This window comes from Hemicordylus capensis, chromosome 2 (genome assembly GCF_027244095.1).
Source record: "Hemicordylus capensis ecotype Gifberg chromosome 2, rHemCap1.1.pri, whole genome shotgun sequence".
NCBI classification, from domain to species: Eukaryota; Metazoa; Chordata; class Lepidosauria; order Squamata; family Cordylidae; genus Hemicordylus; species Hemicordylus capensis.
The window spans coordinates 73,972,500-73,995,146 of record NC_069658.1 but is presented as its reverse complement, the minus strand read 5'-3'; the positions used below and the strand labels follow the sequence as shown (position 1 = coordinate 73,995,146).

General features: G+C 44.0%; 1 protein-coding gene across 9 annotated transcripts in view; it reads left to right on the top strand.

The window, feature by feature from the left end:
- The window catches only part of TMEM232 (transmembrane protein 232), a 262,748-nt gene that overhangs the window by 2,311 nt on the left and 237,790 nt on the right, over positions 1-22,647 (top strand). For all 9 annotated transcript variants that reach the window (XM_053292117.1, XM_053292123.1, XM_053292124.1 and 6 more), the window contains one exon: positions 9,419-9,566. In XM_053292117.1, the coding sequence (XP_053148092.1) occupies positions 9,436-9,566 (131 nt within the window). In that variant the 5' untranslated portion in view covers positions 9,419-9,435. The remainder of the gene's footprint in view (positions 1-9,418; positions 9,567-22,647) is intronic.

The following is a 22,647-nucleotide window of genomic DNA, read 5'->3' as shown; positions in this document are numbered from 1 at the left end:
CTGGATTAGGTTTGAAGTGTAAGTATACCCATAGAGTTTTTGCTATGAAGCTGTAATGTCATTTAATGAATACAGTGTTTGGTATTATGGTAATGAGGAAACTAGTATCAAGGAGAATTTATGTCCAGGTAGTACATTATAAACAGGGAGCCAATACTCAGTGGCTGACATGACATCCGATCCTGACTAATGCTGAGTGCGTGCTTCTAAGAACAGTGCGCACGCAGTGCTAGCCCCCATGCTTCCAAAGCATAGCACTCTTGTGCAAGAGCATAACTATTTCAGTTGTCTCCCTGTGTTTTAGAAGCGTGCTCTTACAGCAGAAACACATTCTTGACCATCAGAGTTGTGTTTCCACTGTAACAGAGTGCGGAGAGAGTACCAAAAATAGTTGTGAAAGAATGCTTGTACTTCAGAAGTGCAGAGACTAGTGCGGGGGCTAGTGCTGCATGTGCACTGTTAGTAGAAGTGCACATGTAGCATTAGGATGTCAGCCAGTGTTTGAATGAAGTTTGTGAGTAGCCTCTTGCAGATGTTGCTGCTTCTGCTACCTAATATATATTGCAAAAACTGTCTATGTGTGTTAGGTGGGAAATGCCACAAAATGCCCCGTAAAGAGCATAGGGAGTAGCAAATGTTTGTGGCAGTTCTCCTGTTTTCTCTTACATGTCCAATGTCACTGCTAAGAAGGGCCAAGGTTGGGCCACTAAGAAGGGCCAAGCTTGACACAGGCTACCTGCATGACATGGTTTCACATTACACAACTTGACCTGATATATATAGCTGCATGGTGGTGCGTGTGTGTGATCTCCGATTGCACAAAATATGTGTGGCCTGAAAAAGTTGGGGGGCATCTAATGTATACAATGGGACTACTTGGGAGGACTAGGAAGTTCTACTCATATGTAAAAAAAATCATGACTCCAGATGAGAGTTAGTGATACTGAGCATAAACTTTGCACGTTTTCTTGCAAAGCCCTATTGCACAAGCAGCTCTCATTAAACTGAATGGGGTGTGTGCAGGAAGAGTTCTTGATGTCTTATGCCCAAAGACAAATACATCCCTTTTAATAATACATTTCCATCCAACAAATCTAAACTATTATATAGCTTTCAAGGGAAGATAATTCACTAGTTAATGTGCAATTAGTTCCACTGCTGCAACAATATCGTTGATATTTTTTCTCACAATTTCCAAGTCTTTTCGCTTTTTATGTAATGGAGGTGGTCATTGTTCCCAGGTCTGCTGCAATCCTTTTCAGATAGTTGGTTCGCTGTTTGCATTAAAATGGTTCTGCACTGCTGTCTTATGGCCTTATGAAACTGCTCACCTGAGTCATACATGTAAATATGGCCACTGAAAGGGCCAAACATAAGACATTTATGAGGTATGGACCTGCAAAGACATGAGGATCAATTTGGGTTAATTCTCTGATAAATTTTTCCATATTAAGGTCTTCAGTTATAAATTCACTGACAGAATATCTGTCTTTTAGAGTCACAAAGATTTTTCAAAGATCTTCTTAATGCAATGTTAAGCATATAAAGTCCTTTTAACATACCAAGTTATAAACCAAAAGATTTCAACTGCAATTCTTAATAAATGGTGAGTTGGAATCAGTGTTGTCAGAGCTGAATCACCCTGCTTGTAACTTTAAGAGCCGCAGGGCAGCAAGCAGCAGCACCTTCTACCTCTGCCAGTACCTGCCCAATCTGTTTTCTTCTGCTACAAGAGAAACAAGTTTGAATGTGCAGCTTTTTTCGTTACTGCAATGTGACAGGTAGAAGCTGCATCTGCTGACTCCTACAAATCTATGAAAGCCACAGATGCACTTTGGAGGTCACGAGTTGACACCTGTCCCAGTGTGCATTGCAGTGATACTCACCTCATTTTCAAGGAATCACTGAACCCTAAAGGCTGCAACAGAATGCAGGCTTACTATAAATGCACAGCAGATGGAGCATTCTGCAAAGCATATGGAGCAGTCTGTTGTCACTACAGATATTGTGACTGACACTAGATAGGCTCTGTTTCTATTCTGCTTCCCAAATCAACAGGGATGCATTCAAGTCTGTGTTTGTGTTCAGCTCATTATAAAATGTTGTTCTCTGCTTGACTGCTAGAACAAAATATGTACTACTGGTGTTTTAAAGCCCATACCTAGTTTCCATTTCATGCTCCTAGGACCATCTCTCCAACCCATATGTATTGATTTTCATTTTATATACCTCTTGACACTTTCATTGGTGTGTTAATGTACATGGCTGGAGCGGGGGTTAAGGAGAAAGAAAGCTTGAGGGAGCTGTGAGAGCACTAAGTTCTGAACAAAACCAAATGGCAAGGTGGAGGAAGAAATGCTATGGTAGATCCTCCTGGTAGGGATAGTTGAATCTAGTCTTTGGTCCCTCTCTCTCTATTTAATACTACATGCCTGTATTATTATAGCTATATTGGTGTATGGTTTGTATGCTTTTGTGTGTGGAGCTCAGTGGCAGAGTGCATGCTTTGTAGGTAGAAGGTTCCAGGTTCAGTCCCTGGCATCTCCAGGTAGGGTTGGGAAAGATGCCTATTTGAGACCTCAGAGGAGGGCTAAACTGAGGCCCTCCAGCTGTTTTTGTATTACAGCTCCCAGCATCCCCAGCCACGGTGGCCAGCAGTCAGGGATGATGGGAGTTGTAGGCAATCCAGTTTGTGTAGAGTTACTGAGCTAGATGAATCAATGTCTATCTATAAAGTGGCAGCTTCATAGTCAAGTATGTGATTTCTCTGGCTGAATTTCCCAACAGAAATGATGACCTCCTTATAGGACTTTTTTCAAGGGCCTTTCAAAATAATTGCTTTTTTGTGCTATATATTGATGGTTATTCATAGGGCACAGCTGGGCATCCAGTGACAACAGAGTTCAGAATTGATAAGGGAAAAGTATCTTTAGGGGTTGTGTAGTTCAGGAAGCTGGAGAAACAATCAGCAATAGTGGAGAGCAGTTCAGGAATGCTCGCCGCCGCTGTTTTCTTTCCCCCCACCTGCCGTGCTCTCATCTCCCACTGCTGGCAACTCACTTGTAAACTCTTGCGTGAGCTGCCATGCATGGGATTAGCGACGGGTATGCCTTAGAGAAATATATATTTATTTTGTGGGATAGTCAGAAACAGCACACTAGCATAAAGAAAATATACGGGTGGCCCTTGTTACCTTGGTCTCTGTATCGGCAGTTTTGCGTATCCACAATTGGGTCTTAGTCCCAGTTTCATTACCCGTGAGTAGAAAATAGGTGAAATCTGTCTATCCACAGTTTTGAGAGGCCAGAAGTGATCCAGAAATGACTTTCAATGTCCTTTGCAGCCTCCATTTCCCAAGAGAGCCATTCTGTGGCTCTTAAAATGGTGTGTGTGTGAGAGAATATTTGACCATTTTGGGGATGGGGGAGCACTGCTAGAGACCTGGAGAATAAGGCCCTGTTCTTTTTTCCCCTTCTTATTTCTGCTCCCCTTGCTTTTTGGCTCCTTTTGTTTTTGGTTCCAATTCCCATACACTCCCATACATACAGAATGGAACCCCTGCGAATAACAAGGGCCACCTGTACTCGGGAAGAGAGATACAAGATTTTGGCAGAGACTAGAAGACAGAACTGAATGAGGTTTCCATAGGAAACAATGCTGCAGTTGCATTACTGATAAAAGCATAATGAAAGAACAAAGATTTAGCTGATGGGAACCTAAGACTTGATTAAAAATTGTAAATTGCCACTCAGCTGGAGCTTTTTATAATAAATAAAGAATTTATATGTATTTGGAATTTACATAAGCAGAATGGTGATTCATCACCACAACAATGCAAAAAGACAAAAAAACCCAACCCCAAAATGATTTTTTTCAGAAACCCAAGGTAATTTGTTCTTTTGTTAGGTGGTGCTTTTCATTCCCATTTGCTTATGACTGCAGTGGCTGAAGATGGATGGTAGATTAGATATGGTGAAAAATTTAGTCCATGAATGTCTTCATGCCTAGTTTGCTAACTAGACTTGCTGAAGCAGCTCTGTCGTAACATAATACTGTAACCAGAGCACAAAGCCCTTTCCTGTTTGAGTTATATGCAGCATCTTAATGCATTGCTGAATAAAGAAATGAAAGATTTTGTGTTAGCCTTTTTTTGTTCACTTCCAACACTGCTAGTGCAAGATGGGTGGGTGAGCCATTGAAGGGAAAGTAATATGAGAAATGATGCTACTGCGTAATTCAAAGTATTCCATTTACAGGGATATTTTGGTCAGTTTTGACCACCTCACTACAAAAGGATGCCTCAGAAACATAATACACTGATGGAGACCAGATTATAGGACATCTAGAACAAATAGGAGACACAGAAGACTGGCATGTTTTGTTTTATGGTGTATAAATGAATCATACACTCTATTACTCAAAAGCTCCATGAAAGATTGTGTGATTGGTGAAATGAGAGCTCAGCCAAACAATTTATGTTAAGCCTGTTTTTATGGCAGTTAGTTTTTTCCTAAATAAATAGACTGTGGTGAGGGCAAAGGTTTAAAGCCTCCCCCCCCCATGCCATGTCCCAATCTGAATGGCCCCAATCTGAAGGTAAAAACAAGCACATCTACCATAATAATGGGCTTAATGTAACATGTACTGTATTGACCCAAATTGAAGGTGACAACTGAATTTAAGACGACCCCCTTAAAAAGAGGAGGTTAAATACAGGTTGTATCTGCATTTACTCTAAAGGAACAGAACTTTGAATTTAAGATCTCTTGATGTCTACTATCAAAGAACTTGGAAAAAACCTAGTCTTTTAAAGCAACACCGCAGTGTGTCAGGGCGGTATGGGAGAGCTCCTTCCAGCTCCCCTCCTCCCTTGCAAATGACGGTGCGCCCCTATCTGCAGCCCTATCTACATGTGTGGAGAAAGGCCCATAATGGACTGCAGACGGGGAGGGTGTGCAGTGGGAGGGAGGAGGGGAGCTGGAAGGAGCTCTCTCTTGCTGCCTCGCCACATGGTGGCATTGCTTTAAAGGTAAAAAGGAGAACTTTCCTCTCCTCGCTGCAGCCACTGCTGTGTGGCCTTTGCTGCCTCCATCCCTCTGTGCAGCGGTGGCTTTTAGAAGAAAAAAGGGAGGACTTTCCCCTTGACCCCAGAGAGGGGTGGCAAAATTTGAGGAGTAGCGTTGTCACTTCTCAAATTTTGCTACTGTAGACAAATGCCTGCTTTGCCTCTCCTTAAATCCACCACTGGATTCAGGAAAATAATTTGGCCCTCAGTCTAGCCAAAATTAGTTGCAAAATTTAGCCATACTGAACAGATTCTGATGACACCCAGATCTATTTCTCCATGTCAACCTCTTCAGGAGGTTGGCATATCCTCCCTAAATGCCTGCCTGGAAGCAGTAATGGGCAGGATGAGGGAGAATAAACTGAAGCTGAATCCAGATAAGACAGAGGTACTTATTGTTCGGGGTCAGAACTCTAGAGACAATTTTGATCTGCCTGTTCTAGATGGGGTTACACTTCCCCAAAAGGAACAGGTTCGCATTCTGGGAGTACTTCTGGATTCACACCTCTCCCTGGTTTCTCAGGTTGAGGTGGTGGCCAGGGGTGCTTTCTATCAGCTTTGGCTGATACGCCAGCTGCACCCGTTTCTTGAGATCAATGACCTCAAAACATTTGTTGGTAACCTCCAGACTGGACTTCTGTAATGCGCTCTACGTGGGGCAGCCTTTGTACGTAGTCCGGAAACTTCAGTTGGTTCAGAATGCGGCAGCCAGGTTGGTCTCTGGGTCATCTCGGAGAGACCACGTTACTCCTCTGTTGATGGAGCTACACTGGCTGCCAATAGGTTTCCGGGCAAAATACAAAGTGCTAGTTATAACTTACAAAGCCCTAAACGGATTAGGCCCTGGGTATTTAAGAGAACGTCTTCTTCAGTACAAGCCCCACCGCCCATTGAGTTCATCTGAGGAGGTCCGTCTCCAGTTATCGCCAACTCCTTTGGTGGCTACACAGAGATGGGCCTTCTCAGCTGCTGCCCCAAGATTGTGGAATGCGCTCCCTAATAAGATACGAGCCTCTTCATCTCTGGCAATTTTTAAGAAACTACTGAAAACGCATCTCTTTAACCAAGCTTTCTCATTTTTTAAAAACTTGTTTTTAAATTGTTTTGGCTATTTAAATGGTGTTTTATGATGTTTTAATTGTTAATTATTATTTTATGTAGTTTATAATTTTTGTTTTGTTAATTGATTTTAATGGTGTTTTAATGTAAACCGCCCTGAGCCTTTTGGAAGGGCAGTATAAAATTTTAAATAATAAATAAATAAATAAACAAACAAATAAATAGTTAAGACCAGTAGGAAGTAACTTAGAGAAGATACGGAATCTGGTGGTTAACTGATAGAGATATAATAAGATATTATTTTGATAAGATTTAATTTATAAGATGTGGATAAATATACATTGTATTTTTTTGAATGGAACTGATTTTGTAATGGAAATAGAAAAATGTAAAATTACAATACAGTACTTTAGAAAAATAATCAGCAACCTTAACCATGATTTCTAAATGACGAAGGGGCCATCATCTGTTAAAATGTTTTGTTTTTTTTAATTCATACAAGATTGCTTATTGGCAGATATAAAAAGTTTTAATACAGCCTTTTTATTTGACGTATTTGGGTAATAATTTCATACATCATATTTATTCTCAATCCTCTTTATTTATTTGCTTCATGGGCAATTTATAAACCATAGGCAGAATGCCAGGAGTAATAAAAAAAGAATAGGTATAGATCAGCTGTTAAAACATATGGCCCAGTTTCATCACAACAAAACATGAATTATTTACCAGCATTAGCAGTTGTCATCACAATGTAAATGGTTTGTCTTCTCACCTTCAAAATCCTTCCCAACAGTCAGTGACTTCTTATTGTTCTAACCAACATTTTCTCTTGTTTCTCCTCCTTTTTTCTCTTCTCTCTCAGGATGGCTTTATTGAAAGGGCTAGAGGACCCAGTCCTTGGCCTCCTATTTGTTTCACATTCAACACACTTGATCTCTGTGTGTGGATTCATTCAAGGCATATATATTCAACTACAACCCTTATAGAATGTTTCAAAAATGTTTGTTTCCAACCCAAGTGTTTCACTTTCTGCCCAATCTCTTAGTAGTCTGGCTGACATTTCCTCCTGGATGGCTTGTCACTAAATGGTCACAATTATGGTACAGCACTCCTCCGGTCAGTCTTCATCAAGGTCCATGTTCCTTTTATTGCCTGCTTCTGGAAGCTGCTAGATGTACCAGCAAAAGACTTTGTTTTCACCACTAAGTCTTCAGATAACAGCGGCTTAAGACCAGTCAGTAGAACTCTATCATAGGAACATCAGTCTTTGTTAGTTTCTTTCTTTAATAACTGAAGCTAACTGGAAATGCAATCTGATAGCCTCTGGGAGTCTTTGCCTCTAAGTGGGCCTTCATGGGAACATTTTAAAAATGAACCTCTAGCCCTTTCAATAATGTTTGTAATTTGCAGATTTGCACTACTCAGTGGGGGGGAAAAAAACTTTGTAAAATTGACCATAAACTAGGGATGTGTGAATTGATTCAGGTACAAATCAATTTGTACCCAAATCTAGCTGATTTGGAGACATAACAAGTCACCCCTGTGGTCCATTGACTAGTTTGGGTCCAAATCGAATTGTGCCAGATTCAATTTGGATCCCTCCTAATAATTTCCCCAGATTCCCAGCTTTCATTTTTAAAAAAGCAAAAAGCTAAGCTCTAGCCCTTGTAGAAGTAGAGTCATGGAGTCACTATTTTTCAAGTGTGTGGATTCTTTGGTGTATACTTTTTCCTCAATAAATCCCTATGAAGATTCATTACACACCTTCATTTCTGTTCATTTTTTCTGTCTTTGGACAGTGTCAACTGCCATGTGCCAACTACACCCCCATCTCACCTGCAAGTCAGTGGGATACTATTCAGTTTATGTTCTAGGATTTTTTAAAAAGTAGACTCTTTGGTGTCTAATAACCTTTCCTCATATTATTTCCTCAAAATAACCTTTCCTCATCCCCTATGGGGATTCACTACACACCGAAGAGTCTAAATACCTCAAAAATTCCTAAAATATAAACTGACTAACCAGTGCCTTGCTGGTTGGGGGGTAGTTGGCACATAGGATGCCACTAATTTCCCACCCCCACCCGCAAAGCAGTGGGGTCAGAATGAACAGAAGAAATGAAGGTGTGTAATGAAGACACCAAAGAATCTAAACACTTCAAAAATACCTAAAAAATACGCTTACCCCAGTGTGTGTGGATTCACACACGATGTGGATTCACTAAGACAACAATTCTAAATACACTTATTAGGAAGTGAGTCCCACTGAACACATTGAATTACTTTTGAGTAAACGTGCATAGTGTAGGCACTACAATCCTATGTTGTAGTGCTACGGTGGTTGCTTGCCTTGCTTTGTGAAGGAACATTGCATAGTTTGTAATGTATGTATTTATTATTTCCTTCTTCCAATTGTATTTTCCTATGTTACGAGATGTTTTGTTTATGTCATGTTATACTGACCTTGGGTCGTAAATAAAGAATTCATTCATATTTTTAAAGGCCACTGAAGAAGACTATCAAAATGTTCCTGGTCAAAATAAGCTGCATTTTCACATTTTCACTTCTAAATTTTTATGAGCTGATATTCTTCCAGTTATTCATTGATATTTAGAATTTTAGTTTACATATCTTTGGGGAGTTTGCATTTAAACACTGCATGGTGATGTGAATCTTTACTGGCATTTATAATCTTATTAATGCTGTTTTATTGCCATTTTAATTATTTAATACCTTATTGTTATGGCCAGCAGACTTCAGTAATTAATAAAACTTGACTGCAGTAATTAATAAAATTTGATCTGATACATTTCCATAGAATTACTTGAGAGGATATGATTGCAGAGCTGCTATGTAACTGTCTGATCAATAAGTAGTTAAACCGAAGTAGAGAGAGTGAAATCAATGGAATAAATTGACTTAAATCCAAGTACTTTCACTTAACTGTGTTGTGGATTGGGGTATAAATCAGTAAGCACAACAATATTGCAATTACACTTATTATATTGATTTTATTTATAGTTTACTATTGCTGTTCATTATCCTAATATGACAGAAAGCATAGTTTTCTCAGCAGAACAACTGAGACTGCATGCTCAAGGGCATTATGCAGTAGATTCCATCCTAGGACCTCCAAATGTCTGGATTATTTTCCTGTGACCGAAAAGGGCAGCAAAATGGCCGGACATATTTAACCTTTCATGTTGACTAGAAATTGTAGCTTCTCCATTAAGGCTGGAAGACCTAAAACTGCATTTCTGTGTGTTCTTAATATTCTGTAATTGTTTTTCAGATTGATTTTAGAGCAGAATGCCCATTATAAAAGTGCCGGTGGTACACAGATTTGGCATTGTATCGTATGATGAACATCAAAAACTTCAGCGGAAACTGTTGAGGAAATATCTGAAAGATTCTTCTCCTAAAATCAAGAAGACACAAATGTAAGTTTTAAATAAAACAACAATCAGAAAATGGAATTATTATATATTGCAGGGGTGGGGAACCTTGGCCCTCCAGTTGTTTTTGAACTACAACTCCCATCATCCCCAGCCACAATTATTGTGGAGGGAGAAGGTTCCTCACCCCTGATATATTGCATGCTGGTATGTGGACAAAGGTTTCTAACATTTCCACAGAGGTCCTGGATTAACTAATGCCTTAAGTGAGAGCTCACCAGAGCATGGATAATTGTTTTAAGAAGATTTTAGGAGTATTTCATATTTTCCATTGTTATTATTGGACTGGTTTGGATGAGGCAGCCTCCGGCACATGTGTTCAAGAAAAGGCTACACAAAGAGTGTGCCTATTGGGATGTCATTCCAATGTGTGCCTTTATCATATAGCGGGATGGGGGCTATTCATCCTAATGACCTTTATACCCACAGTCAAGTACTTGTTTAAACAAGTATTTTGAGTGAATGTATAGGGGCAATTCAAATGAACACTCTCCCATGCAATAAAGGGATGCACCGAGTGGGTGACAGGTTGTCATGGAGGGCGTCCTGATGATTGTGGATTCCAGATTTCCAGTTGTGAGAATTTGGAAATGTTCAGTGATGTGGGGATGGCAACATGCTTATCTGACATTAATAGCTGTAGATAAAATCTTAGATTATCAATGTTGAGCAAATGTCAGGTTGGTGCGGTGCCAATCTGACATCACTGAAAATTCCCAAGTTCACACAACCAGAAGTTGGAAGTGTCCGTGCAGCGCTAATCTAGGATTTAATATTTATTAGCGATGACTGTCATTGAGTGTACCAGCCCAAAGTCTTAACTACTGAATATCGATGTAGGTGTAACATTCTTGATAACGTTATACTTTTGGTAGCATTGCCGTTGCTCTTCTGCTTGTACAATAAATTAAAGAACATTCTTGTTTGCAGTGTTGTGAAGATGGTAGATCTGGATTGTGATCCATTGTATCCATAAGAACTGGGTTTCTGCGCCTGAGCAGGGACCTCCCGGGCTGACTAGCTAGCTCCTCTTTGCGCCCCGCCCGTCTGCACGTGCTCTGCTTATTCCGTTGGAATTGACGGTTGGGGCGCTTCTCCTTCAGTTTTCTCTTGACCGCCAAAGCGTATACACCTCTTGGCTGTTGCTCCTCGTAGAGAAAATTAGGACTGTTTTTTGACTACTCTATTGCTTATCGATTGCTGTTTGAAAACTCGGATTGAACCTCGGAACGGAAAACGACTTGCTTCTTGGGACTTTGCCTTTAACTTTACAAAAGATTGAGGATTAAACGGCTTTGACTCGGATCGGCAAACAGACTTGTTAACGGTTTTTGGATTGTTTGTGGCCATATTCGCTTCCTGTGGCTGACTGAAACAGTTGTGAGTGGGATGGAAACTAAGAAAACTTTCAAGCGCTGTGAAAAATGCCGGGCAAAATTGCCCTCCACTGATTACCATGACGCATGCTTGATGTGTCTGGGAGAGGAACATAACACGGCTGCGTGCAGAATATGCTGTTCCTTCTCGAAACAGACGAGGCAGAACAGAGCTTTGATGCTACGAGCGGCGTTATATGAGGAAGCTCTTCGACCGCCGACGCCAAGGCCTTCGACGTCGACCAGCTCCGGATCGATGTCGGAGATGCCTTCGATGTCGAAGACACGTGAAACATCGGGCTCCCCGAAGCCAAGTTCCAGCGGGTCTGCCGAGGTGCAGTCTAAAGCCGCTGTTGATACTCTTTTTAAGAAACCGAAAGAGGTCTCTAAAAAACGAAAGCACAGAGACAAAGATCGTCGTGCGGTGGAGAAGGAGGATCGGCACTGAGAGACGCCTCGTCATCGAACTCCTTCGCTGGCTGCGGTGCAGGTCTATGATGAAGACTCGGCTGAGTCTCCTGAGGCACTGCCGTCTATGTCGACAGTTGGTATAACAGTGTCTTCAACATCGACTTCGACATCGACCCAACTCGCCATGGCCCCTATATCGACATCGACATCGGGATCGATGCCGAGACCGACAACATTGGAGTCGAGGTCGATGCCGACAGCTGCGCGTTCGCTCGTCCCGATGTCGGAGTCGACAACGCTTGACCAGATGATGTATACAGTGCCTCCGACATCGACGATGCCGGAACAGTTTTTGAATATGGGCTCCACTCCTTCGTCGATGTTGACGGCATCGACATTGAGAGCTGTTCCTTATCTGCTATCGTCAGCAATTACGCCTGCTCAGTCTCCCTCGACACCGAGGACTCCAGGGTTGGCTGGACGAGATGACAGCCTACGGGAACTCTTGGAGTCAACTTCCAGCACCCCTTCGGCTGCGACTTTTTATGGTTTTGTGTCTATGGACTTGGACGAGGGTCCGGTGCCTAACCAGCCACGTGAGCAGGGGGCTGTGGAAGGGTTCCCAACACCGTCGATTCAACCAACCCATACTTGCGGATTTCGACATAATCTCCCTAATGACTATGCAGAGTTTTTACGCTGGAAGGCAGAGCAGGGCATGCGTGCAGGAACGCAGCCAGTGGACGCTACTCAACTGCTGGTGGTGCCAGAACCACAGATGGCAGCTCCTGCCCGAGTAAAACCTATGGGTTTGACAGCTCCAGCTCAGGTGGCAATGCCGACTCAGGCTGCAGCAATCAACTTGCCTGTACAGCAACAGTTAACTCAGGCTCAAACTTGCCTTGTGCTGAACCCTCAGCTAGTTGACATCCATCCTCGGCCGCCAGAGAAGCCTGCGGGTAAAAGGAAGAGAAAAGCTACTCCTCCGCCTTTTGAACCATCCTCGTCTCCCTCTGATGATAGTGGAGAGGACGAATCTGGCCCTAGTTCTGAAGGAGATGATATCAGCCGCAGATTGGACCCACCATCAGATGTTCCTCCAAAGCTCTCAACCTCTCCAACTGAGGAATTGAAAGCCTATCATGTCCTATTAAGGGACATTGCAGAGGCACTAGGAATGGACATAAAATCCCCGGATGCTGATGTGGCGGATCCCGTCTATAATATGATGAGGAGCTCCAAGACATCGCACCCTGTTGCCCTCACCATGATTCCGGGCATAAGTAAGGCTGCCAAGGTGGCATGGGACACGGTGGGGGTCGGGGCCCGACCTCTAAACGTATTGAAAATTTGTATAGGGTGACTGAGGAGGATAACTCTTACCTGCTACAACATCCTGTGCCAAACTCCTTGGTTGTGAGTTGCGCATCATCATCTAAGGGTGCACACCGTCATTCCACGCCGGGAGATAAAGAAGGCAGGAAGATCGATGTTATGGGTCGCAAAATCTATAGCACCTCCTGTCTAGCAATATGTATAGCTAATTATGCGGCGTGCATGGCACGATATAACCATCTTCTTTGGGATGCTTTGATGCAGGATTCGGCATTGTTATCTCCAGAGGAATTTCAATGGAGATTTAATGATACATTTGAAAAGACCACGGCTGTTACACGCCAGCAATTGAGTGCCTTTAAACACTTGTCCGAGACTGAATCTAGGGCAATGGTGACGGCAGTAAGTTTGCGGAGGCATGCATGGCTGCGTTCGGCGAGCCTGCAGGCCGATATGAAAGAGAAAGTGGAGTTTTTACCCTTTGATGGAAAGGGATTATTCCACGAGGAAACAGACTCGTCAATGGAGACTTTGAAAAAGTCAAAATTCATGGTGCGTACATTCATGACACCTTCAAGTGGGTCCAGCACATCTTCGCGGACCCGTAATTACTATCAGCGAAAGCCTGAGAGATATCGTGACAGAAGGGAGTATAGGAAACAATATAAACCCTATCAGCGCAATAGGGGATTCAACCAGAAGGCTAAAGGGAAGACTGCTCGGCAAGGTGATAAGGACACCACGAAGCAGAACTTTTGACGGGATTGTCCGTCCATGGCACTATTGTCCCAGCAACCAGACGCTACGAATTCCAACACCGCCAAAAAAGACATCCAGGACTCAAAACATCGGCCCTGTTGTTGCCAGGTTCAACATCAAACTGGCAAGCCATGCTCAAGCATGGCACAACATAACATCCGATCACTGGGTTCTAAGGATAGTTCAGACGGGATATGCATTGGAATTCGAGAACAGGCCTCCTTTTTCGGGACTGGTTTACACGCCAGCCATGGAAGTGCTCCAGGAGAAAGGCAGGGTGTTGCTGGAAAAACAAGCAATTGCACCAGTGCAATGGACGGACAGACTGAAGGGTTACTATTCCCGTTATTTTCAGATTCCCAAGAGAGATGGGGGAATCAGAGCAATAATGGACCTGAGAGGTCTCAACCTTTACATATGGACCAGGAAATTCAGAATGGTGACTTTACAGGGCATTCTTCCCCTGTTGGTCAACGAGCGTTGGGCGGTGACCCTGGATCTGAAGGACGCCTATTTCCACATAGGGATCCAGGAGAGTCACCGCAAATACCTCAGGTTTACGGTGGGGGCACAGATTTATCAGTATACGGTGCTGCCCTTTGGACTCTCCACGGCGCCCAGAGTATTCACCAAGGTGATGGCAGTGGTGGTGGCATACCTCAGGACGTGGGGCCTAAGGCTCTATCCATACTTGGATGATTGGCTGGTGGTGAGCCACGACAAGAGCATTCTAGTTCATCAGGTGCAGGAGTTGTTGGACTTGTTACAGGACCTCGGGATCAATGTGAATTGGAAGAAGTCGAGGCTGGAACCAAGAACCAGTGTAGATTTCATTGGGGCAGTTCTGGACCTGGAAAGGCAAAGGGCATTCTTACCGGAAGAACGGGTTGCTCAGATACGGACTCTCATACGGCTCTTTCAGAGGTCGCCACGACAGCCAGCGGTTCAAATCCAACGATTGTTGGGACACCGCGACAGTGGAACACACACGGCTCCACATGCGCACGTTGCAGCATTGGTTTCTCCGAAATTTCTGACCCAATGTAGATGGCCAGAATATGCAGTTAACACTACCGCCATGTACTCTTGCCAGCCTACAGTGGTGGCTGGATCGGGACAATTTGGGGAAAGGAGTTGGGTTTGTGACCAGAATACCCACCTCACAGATAACGACCGATGCGACAATGACAGGTTGGGGTGCGCATTGCGCCGGGACCTGCGTCCAGGGCCAATGGACTCAATTACAAAGTCGCCAACACATAAATTACTTGGAACTGATGGCTGTGTTCTTGGGGTTGAGGGCGTTCGAACCAATGCTACGGGGGAGAACAGTACAACTACAGTTGGACAACACAACGGCAATTGCCTACCTCAACCACCAAGGGGGGACGGTGTCCTTATCTCTTTGCCTGCTAGCACAGAAGATATGGGATTGGTGCGTACAGCATTCAGTGCACCCACTGGCGAGCCACATAAGGGGAGTGGAGAACTGTCTGGCCGACAGGCTCAGCAGAAACATCAGCTTCAATCAGAGACACGAGTGGGAGATAAACCCCTTACAACTGGAAGGGGTGTTCAGAGCCTGGGGGGTCCCATTGATAGACATGTTTGCCACGACTGCCAACAGAAAGTGTGCCAACTTCTGTTCACGTGCGGGCATAGGCCAAGGATCACTGGGAGATGCTTTTCAGCATACGTGGACGACAGGACTGCTTTACCTATTTCCCCCACTACCGTTGATGGTCGTGTAATCGCAAGGATGATGCGAGACAAGGCAAGGGGCATACTCCTGGCCCCATGGTGGCCGCGCCAGCCGTGGTTTGCCACACTTCTACAAATGTCAGGGTCGACTTATTACAGGTTCCCTCGGGTTCCAGACCTGTTGCAAAGAGAACAGGGAAGGGTGTTACACCCCGAGGTGCAGTCACTGAAGCTGACCGCCTGGAGGATCAACTTTTGAAGGACATTTTACTAAATAGCAGGCGTGAGACGACTAGACGCAGCTGCGCCTGTAAATGGTGGCGCTTCGGGGTCTATATGAAAGGAAAGGGTGTAGCGCCCATGAATGCAACATCGCGTGACGTTCTGCGTTACCTGACTTCCGTAAAAATGAATGGCTTGGCAAATGTGTCCATCAAACTACATTTGGCAGCAATCTCTTCAAAACACGAGGGATGGGATGGGTACACAGTCTTCTCCCACCCAGAGTGCAAACGTTTCCTAAAGGGAGTTAATAATCTATACCCACCTGTTCGTAGTCCAATGGAGCAATGGAGTCTGTCCTTAGTGCTCTCTGCCCTGACTGAAGCTCCATTTGAGCCACTGGCGTCTATCCCAATAAAGTGTCTGACTCTGAAGGTTGCCTTCCTAGTGGCTATAACATCGGCAAAAAGGGTGGGCGAAATGACAGCCTTGAGGATGGACAAACCGTACACTCAGTTCTATCCACACAAGGTGGTGTTGCGTTTTGATCCGAAATTCCTACCTAAAGTGGTGTCGGACTTCCACCTGAATCAGGACCTAGTATTGCCCGCTTTCTTCGCCAATGCGGAGTCGGACTTGTAGAAGGCACTCCATACATTGGATGTGCGAAGGGCACTCCTGTATTATTTAGAAAGGACTCATGAATTTAGGAGGACTAAAAAGTTGTTCCTCACCTTTAGGGGACGTAGCAAGGGCCGTCCAGTTTCACGACAGAGACTTGCACATTGGCTTGTAGAGCTCATATTTCTGACCTATAAGAGTCAGAAGGTGACACCGCCCAGGACGGTGTGTGCGCACTCTACCAGAGCTTATGCGACGTCCGCAGCACATCTGTCAGGCATCAGGCTGGCGGACATCTGCTTGGCGGCAACATGGTCGTCGCATCTGCCATTCGTAAAACATTATGCACTGGATCTGCGAATGGCTAAAGAAGCAAATTTTGGGAGGTCTGTCTTGAAGCGAGTGTTGGCATAGTTATGGGTTTTCTGCACCCGCCTCCTTATGGGGTAGCTTGCTAAACACCCAGTTCTTATGGATACAATGGATCACAATCCAGATAAACAGGTTGCTTACCTGTAACTAATGATCTGGATGTGATCCGTTGTATTCATAAGTCCCTCCCAGCCGACCCCACTGCAGAATGTAAGGGTTGGTGCTTCCTAATATGCGGGTCGTCATGGTGTGGCGGTCTGCAAGAAAACTGAAGGAGAAGCGCCCCAACCGTCAATTCCAATGGAATAAGCAGAGCACGTGCAGACGGGCGGGGCACAAAGAGCTAGCTAGTCAGCCCAGGAGGTCCCTGCGCAGGCACAGAAACCCAGTTCTTATGAATACAACGGAGCACATCCAGATCATTAGTTACAGGTAAGCAACCTGTTTTTCTGCTTCCCTAGATCTGGTAATAAGTATACTTTTTACTCTCTCAGCCATAGCATTCTGTCCCTAGGTTCTAATACCCATATTTATAAAAGTTGCCTTTTCTGCAAACATCAACTATTGGTTAAAGTAGCTGTGTGACTTTCTTATTAAATATTGAGATGAGCTGTGATAGACTGTATGAAGCATCCAATTAAGCCTTCCAGCATCTACACATAAGACTACGAATGACTTCTTCCTTTTCTATAATGCATCATAGGTTGCTGTTACTATCTGCCAAACCATTGATGAGGCCAAAGTTATCTGTAAAATGCATACTAGGAACAAAAATTCAAATTAGAGTGGTTGATCTTGCCTTGGGACCTTTATACATCTTAGAGAAACAGAGAACATGTTTTGATTCCTTTCCCCACAGCTGGAGGAAATCTGAAATACCATAACAGTGTTTCCTATTTCTAACATGATCTGGATCGTGATCCGTTGCATTCATAATGAATGGGTACTGCGCCTGTGCAGGGACCTCGCTGATAGATTGACTAGCTCCTCGCAGTGCCTCCAACTGCTCTGCATGTGCTTCATGCTTCCATTATTTTCAACAGTTGAGGCGTGCCTTGTTCAGTTTCTATTAGACTGCCTATGCGTCTACACCTTATATTGTTAGTTCCTTGGTGATTTATAAAGATAGTTTGGATAAACATGGTAAATTACTTCGGACAGGATGGATAAAGATAAATACAGTACACGATTTTGGACAGCATATGGTTAATGAAAATTGCTAAACAATTCAAACAGAAGGAAAAAAATTGGAATGTTTTCCCTGTACTTGTCTGGTGGACGCACAACTTGAAATTGCTGGCTAAAGACCAAAGGACTGCTTAACAACAATTCTAGAGCACAACGGACAGGATATTTACAATGGCATCCAAACCTGTAGCAAAAACAATTTTCAAACGCTGCATGGAATGCTGGGCAAAGCTACCGACAACAGATAGCCATGACGTGTGCTTACTTTGCTTGGAGAGCAGCATAACCCGACAACGTGTAAGATATGCTGCTCACTCTTGAAACAAACTTTTAAGAATCGAGCACTGCATCTACAAGTGGCTTTATATGATGAAGCTCTTCGACCACTGACACTGAGACCGACATACCCATCGACGTCGAGATTGGTATCAGGCACAGGATTGTGCCTGGGTATGACTTCTTTAGTGGACTCTGCAATATTGCATTCTAAAGCCACGAAGGAGCAGGAGTTCAAGCATCCAGAAATGGTAGAAAAGGAACACCACCAACACAAGAAACATAGACATCTTTCTTCCACTAAGGAGGAGGACTCCCTTCCTAAGAAAAGAACAGCAAAAACAAACTCTAGAGGCAACACACCCTCCCCAACAGATTTGCAATCTGCAGTCGAATAATGGGGATCCTCGATACCTACTTCGGCATCGAGCAGGGCACCTTCAACATCTACGGCTTTGGGACCGGTAGGCACGACATTGAAGGAAGTTCTTCCCTCGGTATCTACAGCGCTGGAGAGATAGAAACCCACAGAATTGACGCCAGCACAAACACCAATACAATCACTAGCGGCAATGCCGCAGAGGACATACGAGCCAGCAGACTATATGGACTTTGGGGAAGGGGCAACTGGAGAAGATGAGGTTGCTTTAGACCCCAAAACAATGATGTCATTATTTGCAATATTAGAATACACAGGCAGCTCTCCATCTGGCTTGACATTTCAAGGATTCATGAATGGGGGGCTTGATATCGAACATGATACCTATGACGTAGCACTCTTGGTACCGAAAACACTATCAATGTCACCTATAAGAGTTCAACCATCAGCAACGAACTCAATACAGCTAATGCCTGCAACGACAAATCCGATAAGACTAATGTCTCCATTGACAGTTGAGTGATTGAACAGGTGTGTCCAGACCTTTGTCTCTTTTTGCACAACCAGGTGCAGGCTATGCCCCCTGGAAATTGCCATTGCAGTATACAGCCTCACAGGATTTAACTTCCACCAGTGTATCCAGTCAGATTACACATAGTTGCAGCTTCAGGCATACCCTTACTGTGGTATACCCTGCAGATTACGCGGAATACTAGGTTTGGAAAGTGCAGCAAGAAACTTTACAAAATGTGCAGCAAGTGGCATTGCATGCAACGCCGGCACCAGCTAAAGTGCCTGAAAGGGTACACACAATGGCGTCTATGGCAAGTCAGACACAAACCCTGCCTGCACAGCCACAGGTGCCAGTGAGGCCCGAGAAAGCGACAAAGAAAAAGACACTCCCTGACCTACCTTCAAGCTCACCTTTATCATCAATACACCACGGATTCATCTGAAACAGATTATGGCGGCACTAATGAGCCTAATCCACCAGCAGAAGTACCACCAAAGGCTTCTTTATCGCCCTCAGAAGAGCTAAAGGCCTATCATGCACAAATAAGAGAAATAACTGAGGCCTTGGGGTTAGAACTGAAACAATCTGAAGTGAATCTAAAGGATCCAGTTTATAATATGATGGCTAAAGCAAAAGTGACGCACTCGGTAGTGCTTCCCATGCTACCTACAATTACAAAGGCAGCCCATTTGGCATGGGAGGTACTGCAAACATCTACTCTGACATCGAGGAAATTAGAAGGGTTGTACAGAATGCAAGAAGAGTACAACACTTAACTGATGCGTCATCTGGTGCCGAACGCTTTAGTTGTTGAATGCGCGGCTTCATCTAAGGGTGGACAACATCATGCTACTCCTTCTGAAAAGGAAGGACAGAAAATAGATGTTTTAGGTCAGAAAATATATGCCACTTCCATTTTGGCTATAAAGATTGTGAACTGTTCTGCATGTTTGGCTAGATACGGGCATCATTTATGGGATGTGCTTTTCCAAGACTCAACAACAATGACACCGGAAGAGTTCCAGGACAAGTTTGCACAAACATATGAGAAGAGGACTGCTGTGACTAGACAGCTACTCAGCACTTACAAACATTTGGCGGAGATGGAATCAAGAGCAATGACTATAGTGGTAACCCTGCGCTGCTGTGTTTGGTTATGGTCCACAAACTTGCAACAAGAAATGTGGGACAGAGTAGAACATTTGCCATATGATGGAAAGGGACTCTTTGTCAGAAGTTTTTCTGAAGGGATGTTTTCCCTTATTTTCTGAGGTGTGAATTCTCATTCAGTGATAGCAGATGAGATTTTTTTCAATTAAAGAACTCTCATGACCCCACTTTCACTTTTTCACACTCTCATTTACTATGAATATCAATCTAGCACACTGCACCTTATGAAGAAAAACCTCAGAAATTCACCAAAATCCAGCCCTCTGCCCAATCACTCTGAAATTGGGGACGGGTGGTAGCCTCCACCCATTAGGCACTATCTACAAGCCCACCCCACTCTTTTGGGGCAGATCCACTTTCTGCCCCAAAGACACCAAAACTTCAAAAACTCCCAAAATATCAGCCCTCTGCCCAATCCCCCTGAAATTGGGGTGGTAGCCTCCACCCATTAGTCACTACCACCCCACCCCACCCTTTTGGGGCAGATACACTTTCTGCCCCCAAACTGCCCCAAAGACACCAAAACTTCAAAAATTCCCCAAAAATCAGCCCTTTGTCCAATCCCCCTTAAATTGGGGTGGTAGCCTCCACCCATTAGGCACTACCACCCCACCCCACTATTCTGCCCCAGGCCCCACTTTCTGCCCCAATCTGCCCCAAAGACACGAAAACTTCAGAAATTTCCCAAAAATCAGCCCTTTGCCCTATCCCCCTGAAATTGGGGTGGTAGCCTGCACCCATTAGGCACTACCACCCCACCCCACTCTTTTTGCCCAGATCCCATTCTATGCCCCCGAACTGCCCCAAAGTCACTAAAACTTCAAAAAATCCCCCCAAATCAGTCATGAGCCGAATCACCCGAATTTTTCGGCCCCGAAATTCGGGTGATTTGGCTCGGCCCCGAAATATATCGGGGGACATCGAGGGTGATTCCGTTCGGCCCCGAATCACCCGAAATTGCTCATTTCGGGCACAGATCGATCTGTGCCCGAAATTTTTTGCACATCCCTAATCTTTGGCGACCAATCTAGCAGGAATATCTGTGGTGGAAATCTGCAAGGCAGCGACAACCTTACTCCTCAGGGCTGTATGGAACACCTGGGTGAGATTACTCTCCAGGAGGACTGTATTCTGGAGAGTCAAGGCCCAGTCCTAACAGTAAGGATGAACACAAATCATTTTTCTAAATTTGATTTGTGCCCAAAGCAAATCACCCCTGATCTGTTTTGTGTCCAAATCTAGCCCCCCCCCCCACCCTTGATTCAGTTTGTATTTGATTTGATTTGGATTTGGATCAATTCGGACCACTTAACAAGGTCCTAGGGACACCAAATTTAGGTGGTAGGTAGGTCCCAATGGGTGCCACCTACCACTCAAATTTCAAGCAGTGGGACACTTGGTTGATTTTTAATGATTTTTTAAAAGGTTTTTACTGATTTTGAACGTTTCTGCCATAGGCAATAATGGGGATTCGAAGTTGCCATATCCTAACCCTAATATGGATCTCCTGCTTCCTTTCTTTCTTTCTTTCTTTCTTTCTTTCTTTCTTTCTTTCTTTCTTTCTTTCTTTTTGAAAAAAGCTAAGCTCTAGCTCTAGCCTTTGTAGAAGTGGAATTATGGAGCAAAATGTGTGGTCATTGTTTTTCACATGTTCAGATTCTTTGGTATATAATAAATTTTCCTCATAATGAATCCCTATGAGGATTCATTGCACATCTTCATTTCTTCTGTTCATTTTGACTGTCACTGGACAGTGCCAACTGTCAACTGCCATGTTTCAACTACACCTCACCCTGCCCCCCCCCCCACACACACTGGGGTAGTCCATTTATTTTTTAGGTATTTTGAAGTGTTTAGATTCTTTGGTGTTTTCATTACACACCTTCATTTCTTCTATTCATTTTGACCCCACTGCTTTGCAGGTGGGGGTGGGGAATTAGTGGCATCTCATGTTCCAACTGCCCCCCAACCCACAAGCCACTGGGTACTAAAAAATAAACTGAGTAACCCAGGAATTTTTGAGGTGTTTAGACTTGTTGGTATGTAATGAATCCTCATAGGGATTCATTTTTAGGCTCTTTGGTGTCTAATAACCTTTCCTCGTAATCAATCCTCATAGGGATTCATTATGAGGAAAGGTTAGTAGACACCAAAGAGCCAAAACACTTGAAAAAAATCCTAGAACATAAACTGAGTAGTACCTACTACCTTGTGGGTGGGGTGGGGTGGGGTGTTGTTGGCACATGGCAGTTGACAGTTGGCACTGTCATGGGAGGAGATCTAGTCTTGTGGTAGCAAGCGTGACTTGCCCCCTTAGCTAAGCAGAGTCTGCCCTGGTTGTATATGAAGGGGAGACTAGAAGTGTGAGCACTGCAAGATATTCCCCTCAGGGGATAGAGCCACTCTTAGAAGAGTCTCAGAAGGTTCCAAGTTCCCTCCTTGGCATCTCTAAGATAGGGCTAAGAGTGAGATTCCTGCCTGCAACCTTGGAGAAGCTGCTGCCTGTCTGTGAAGACAATACTGAGGTAGATAGACCAATGGTCTGACTCAATATATGGCAGTTTCCTATGTTCTACTGTCCAAAAGACAGTCAAAATAAATAGAAGAAATGAAGGTGTGTAATGAATCCTCATAGGGATTCATTGAGGGAATGTTATTATACATCAAAGAATCCAAACGCTTGAAAAATAGTGGCCACACATTTTGCTCCATAACTCCACTTCTACAAGGGCTAGAGTTTAG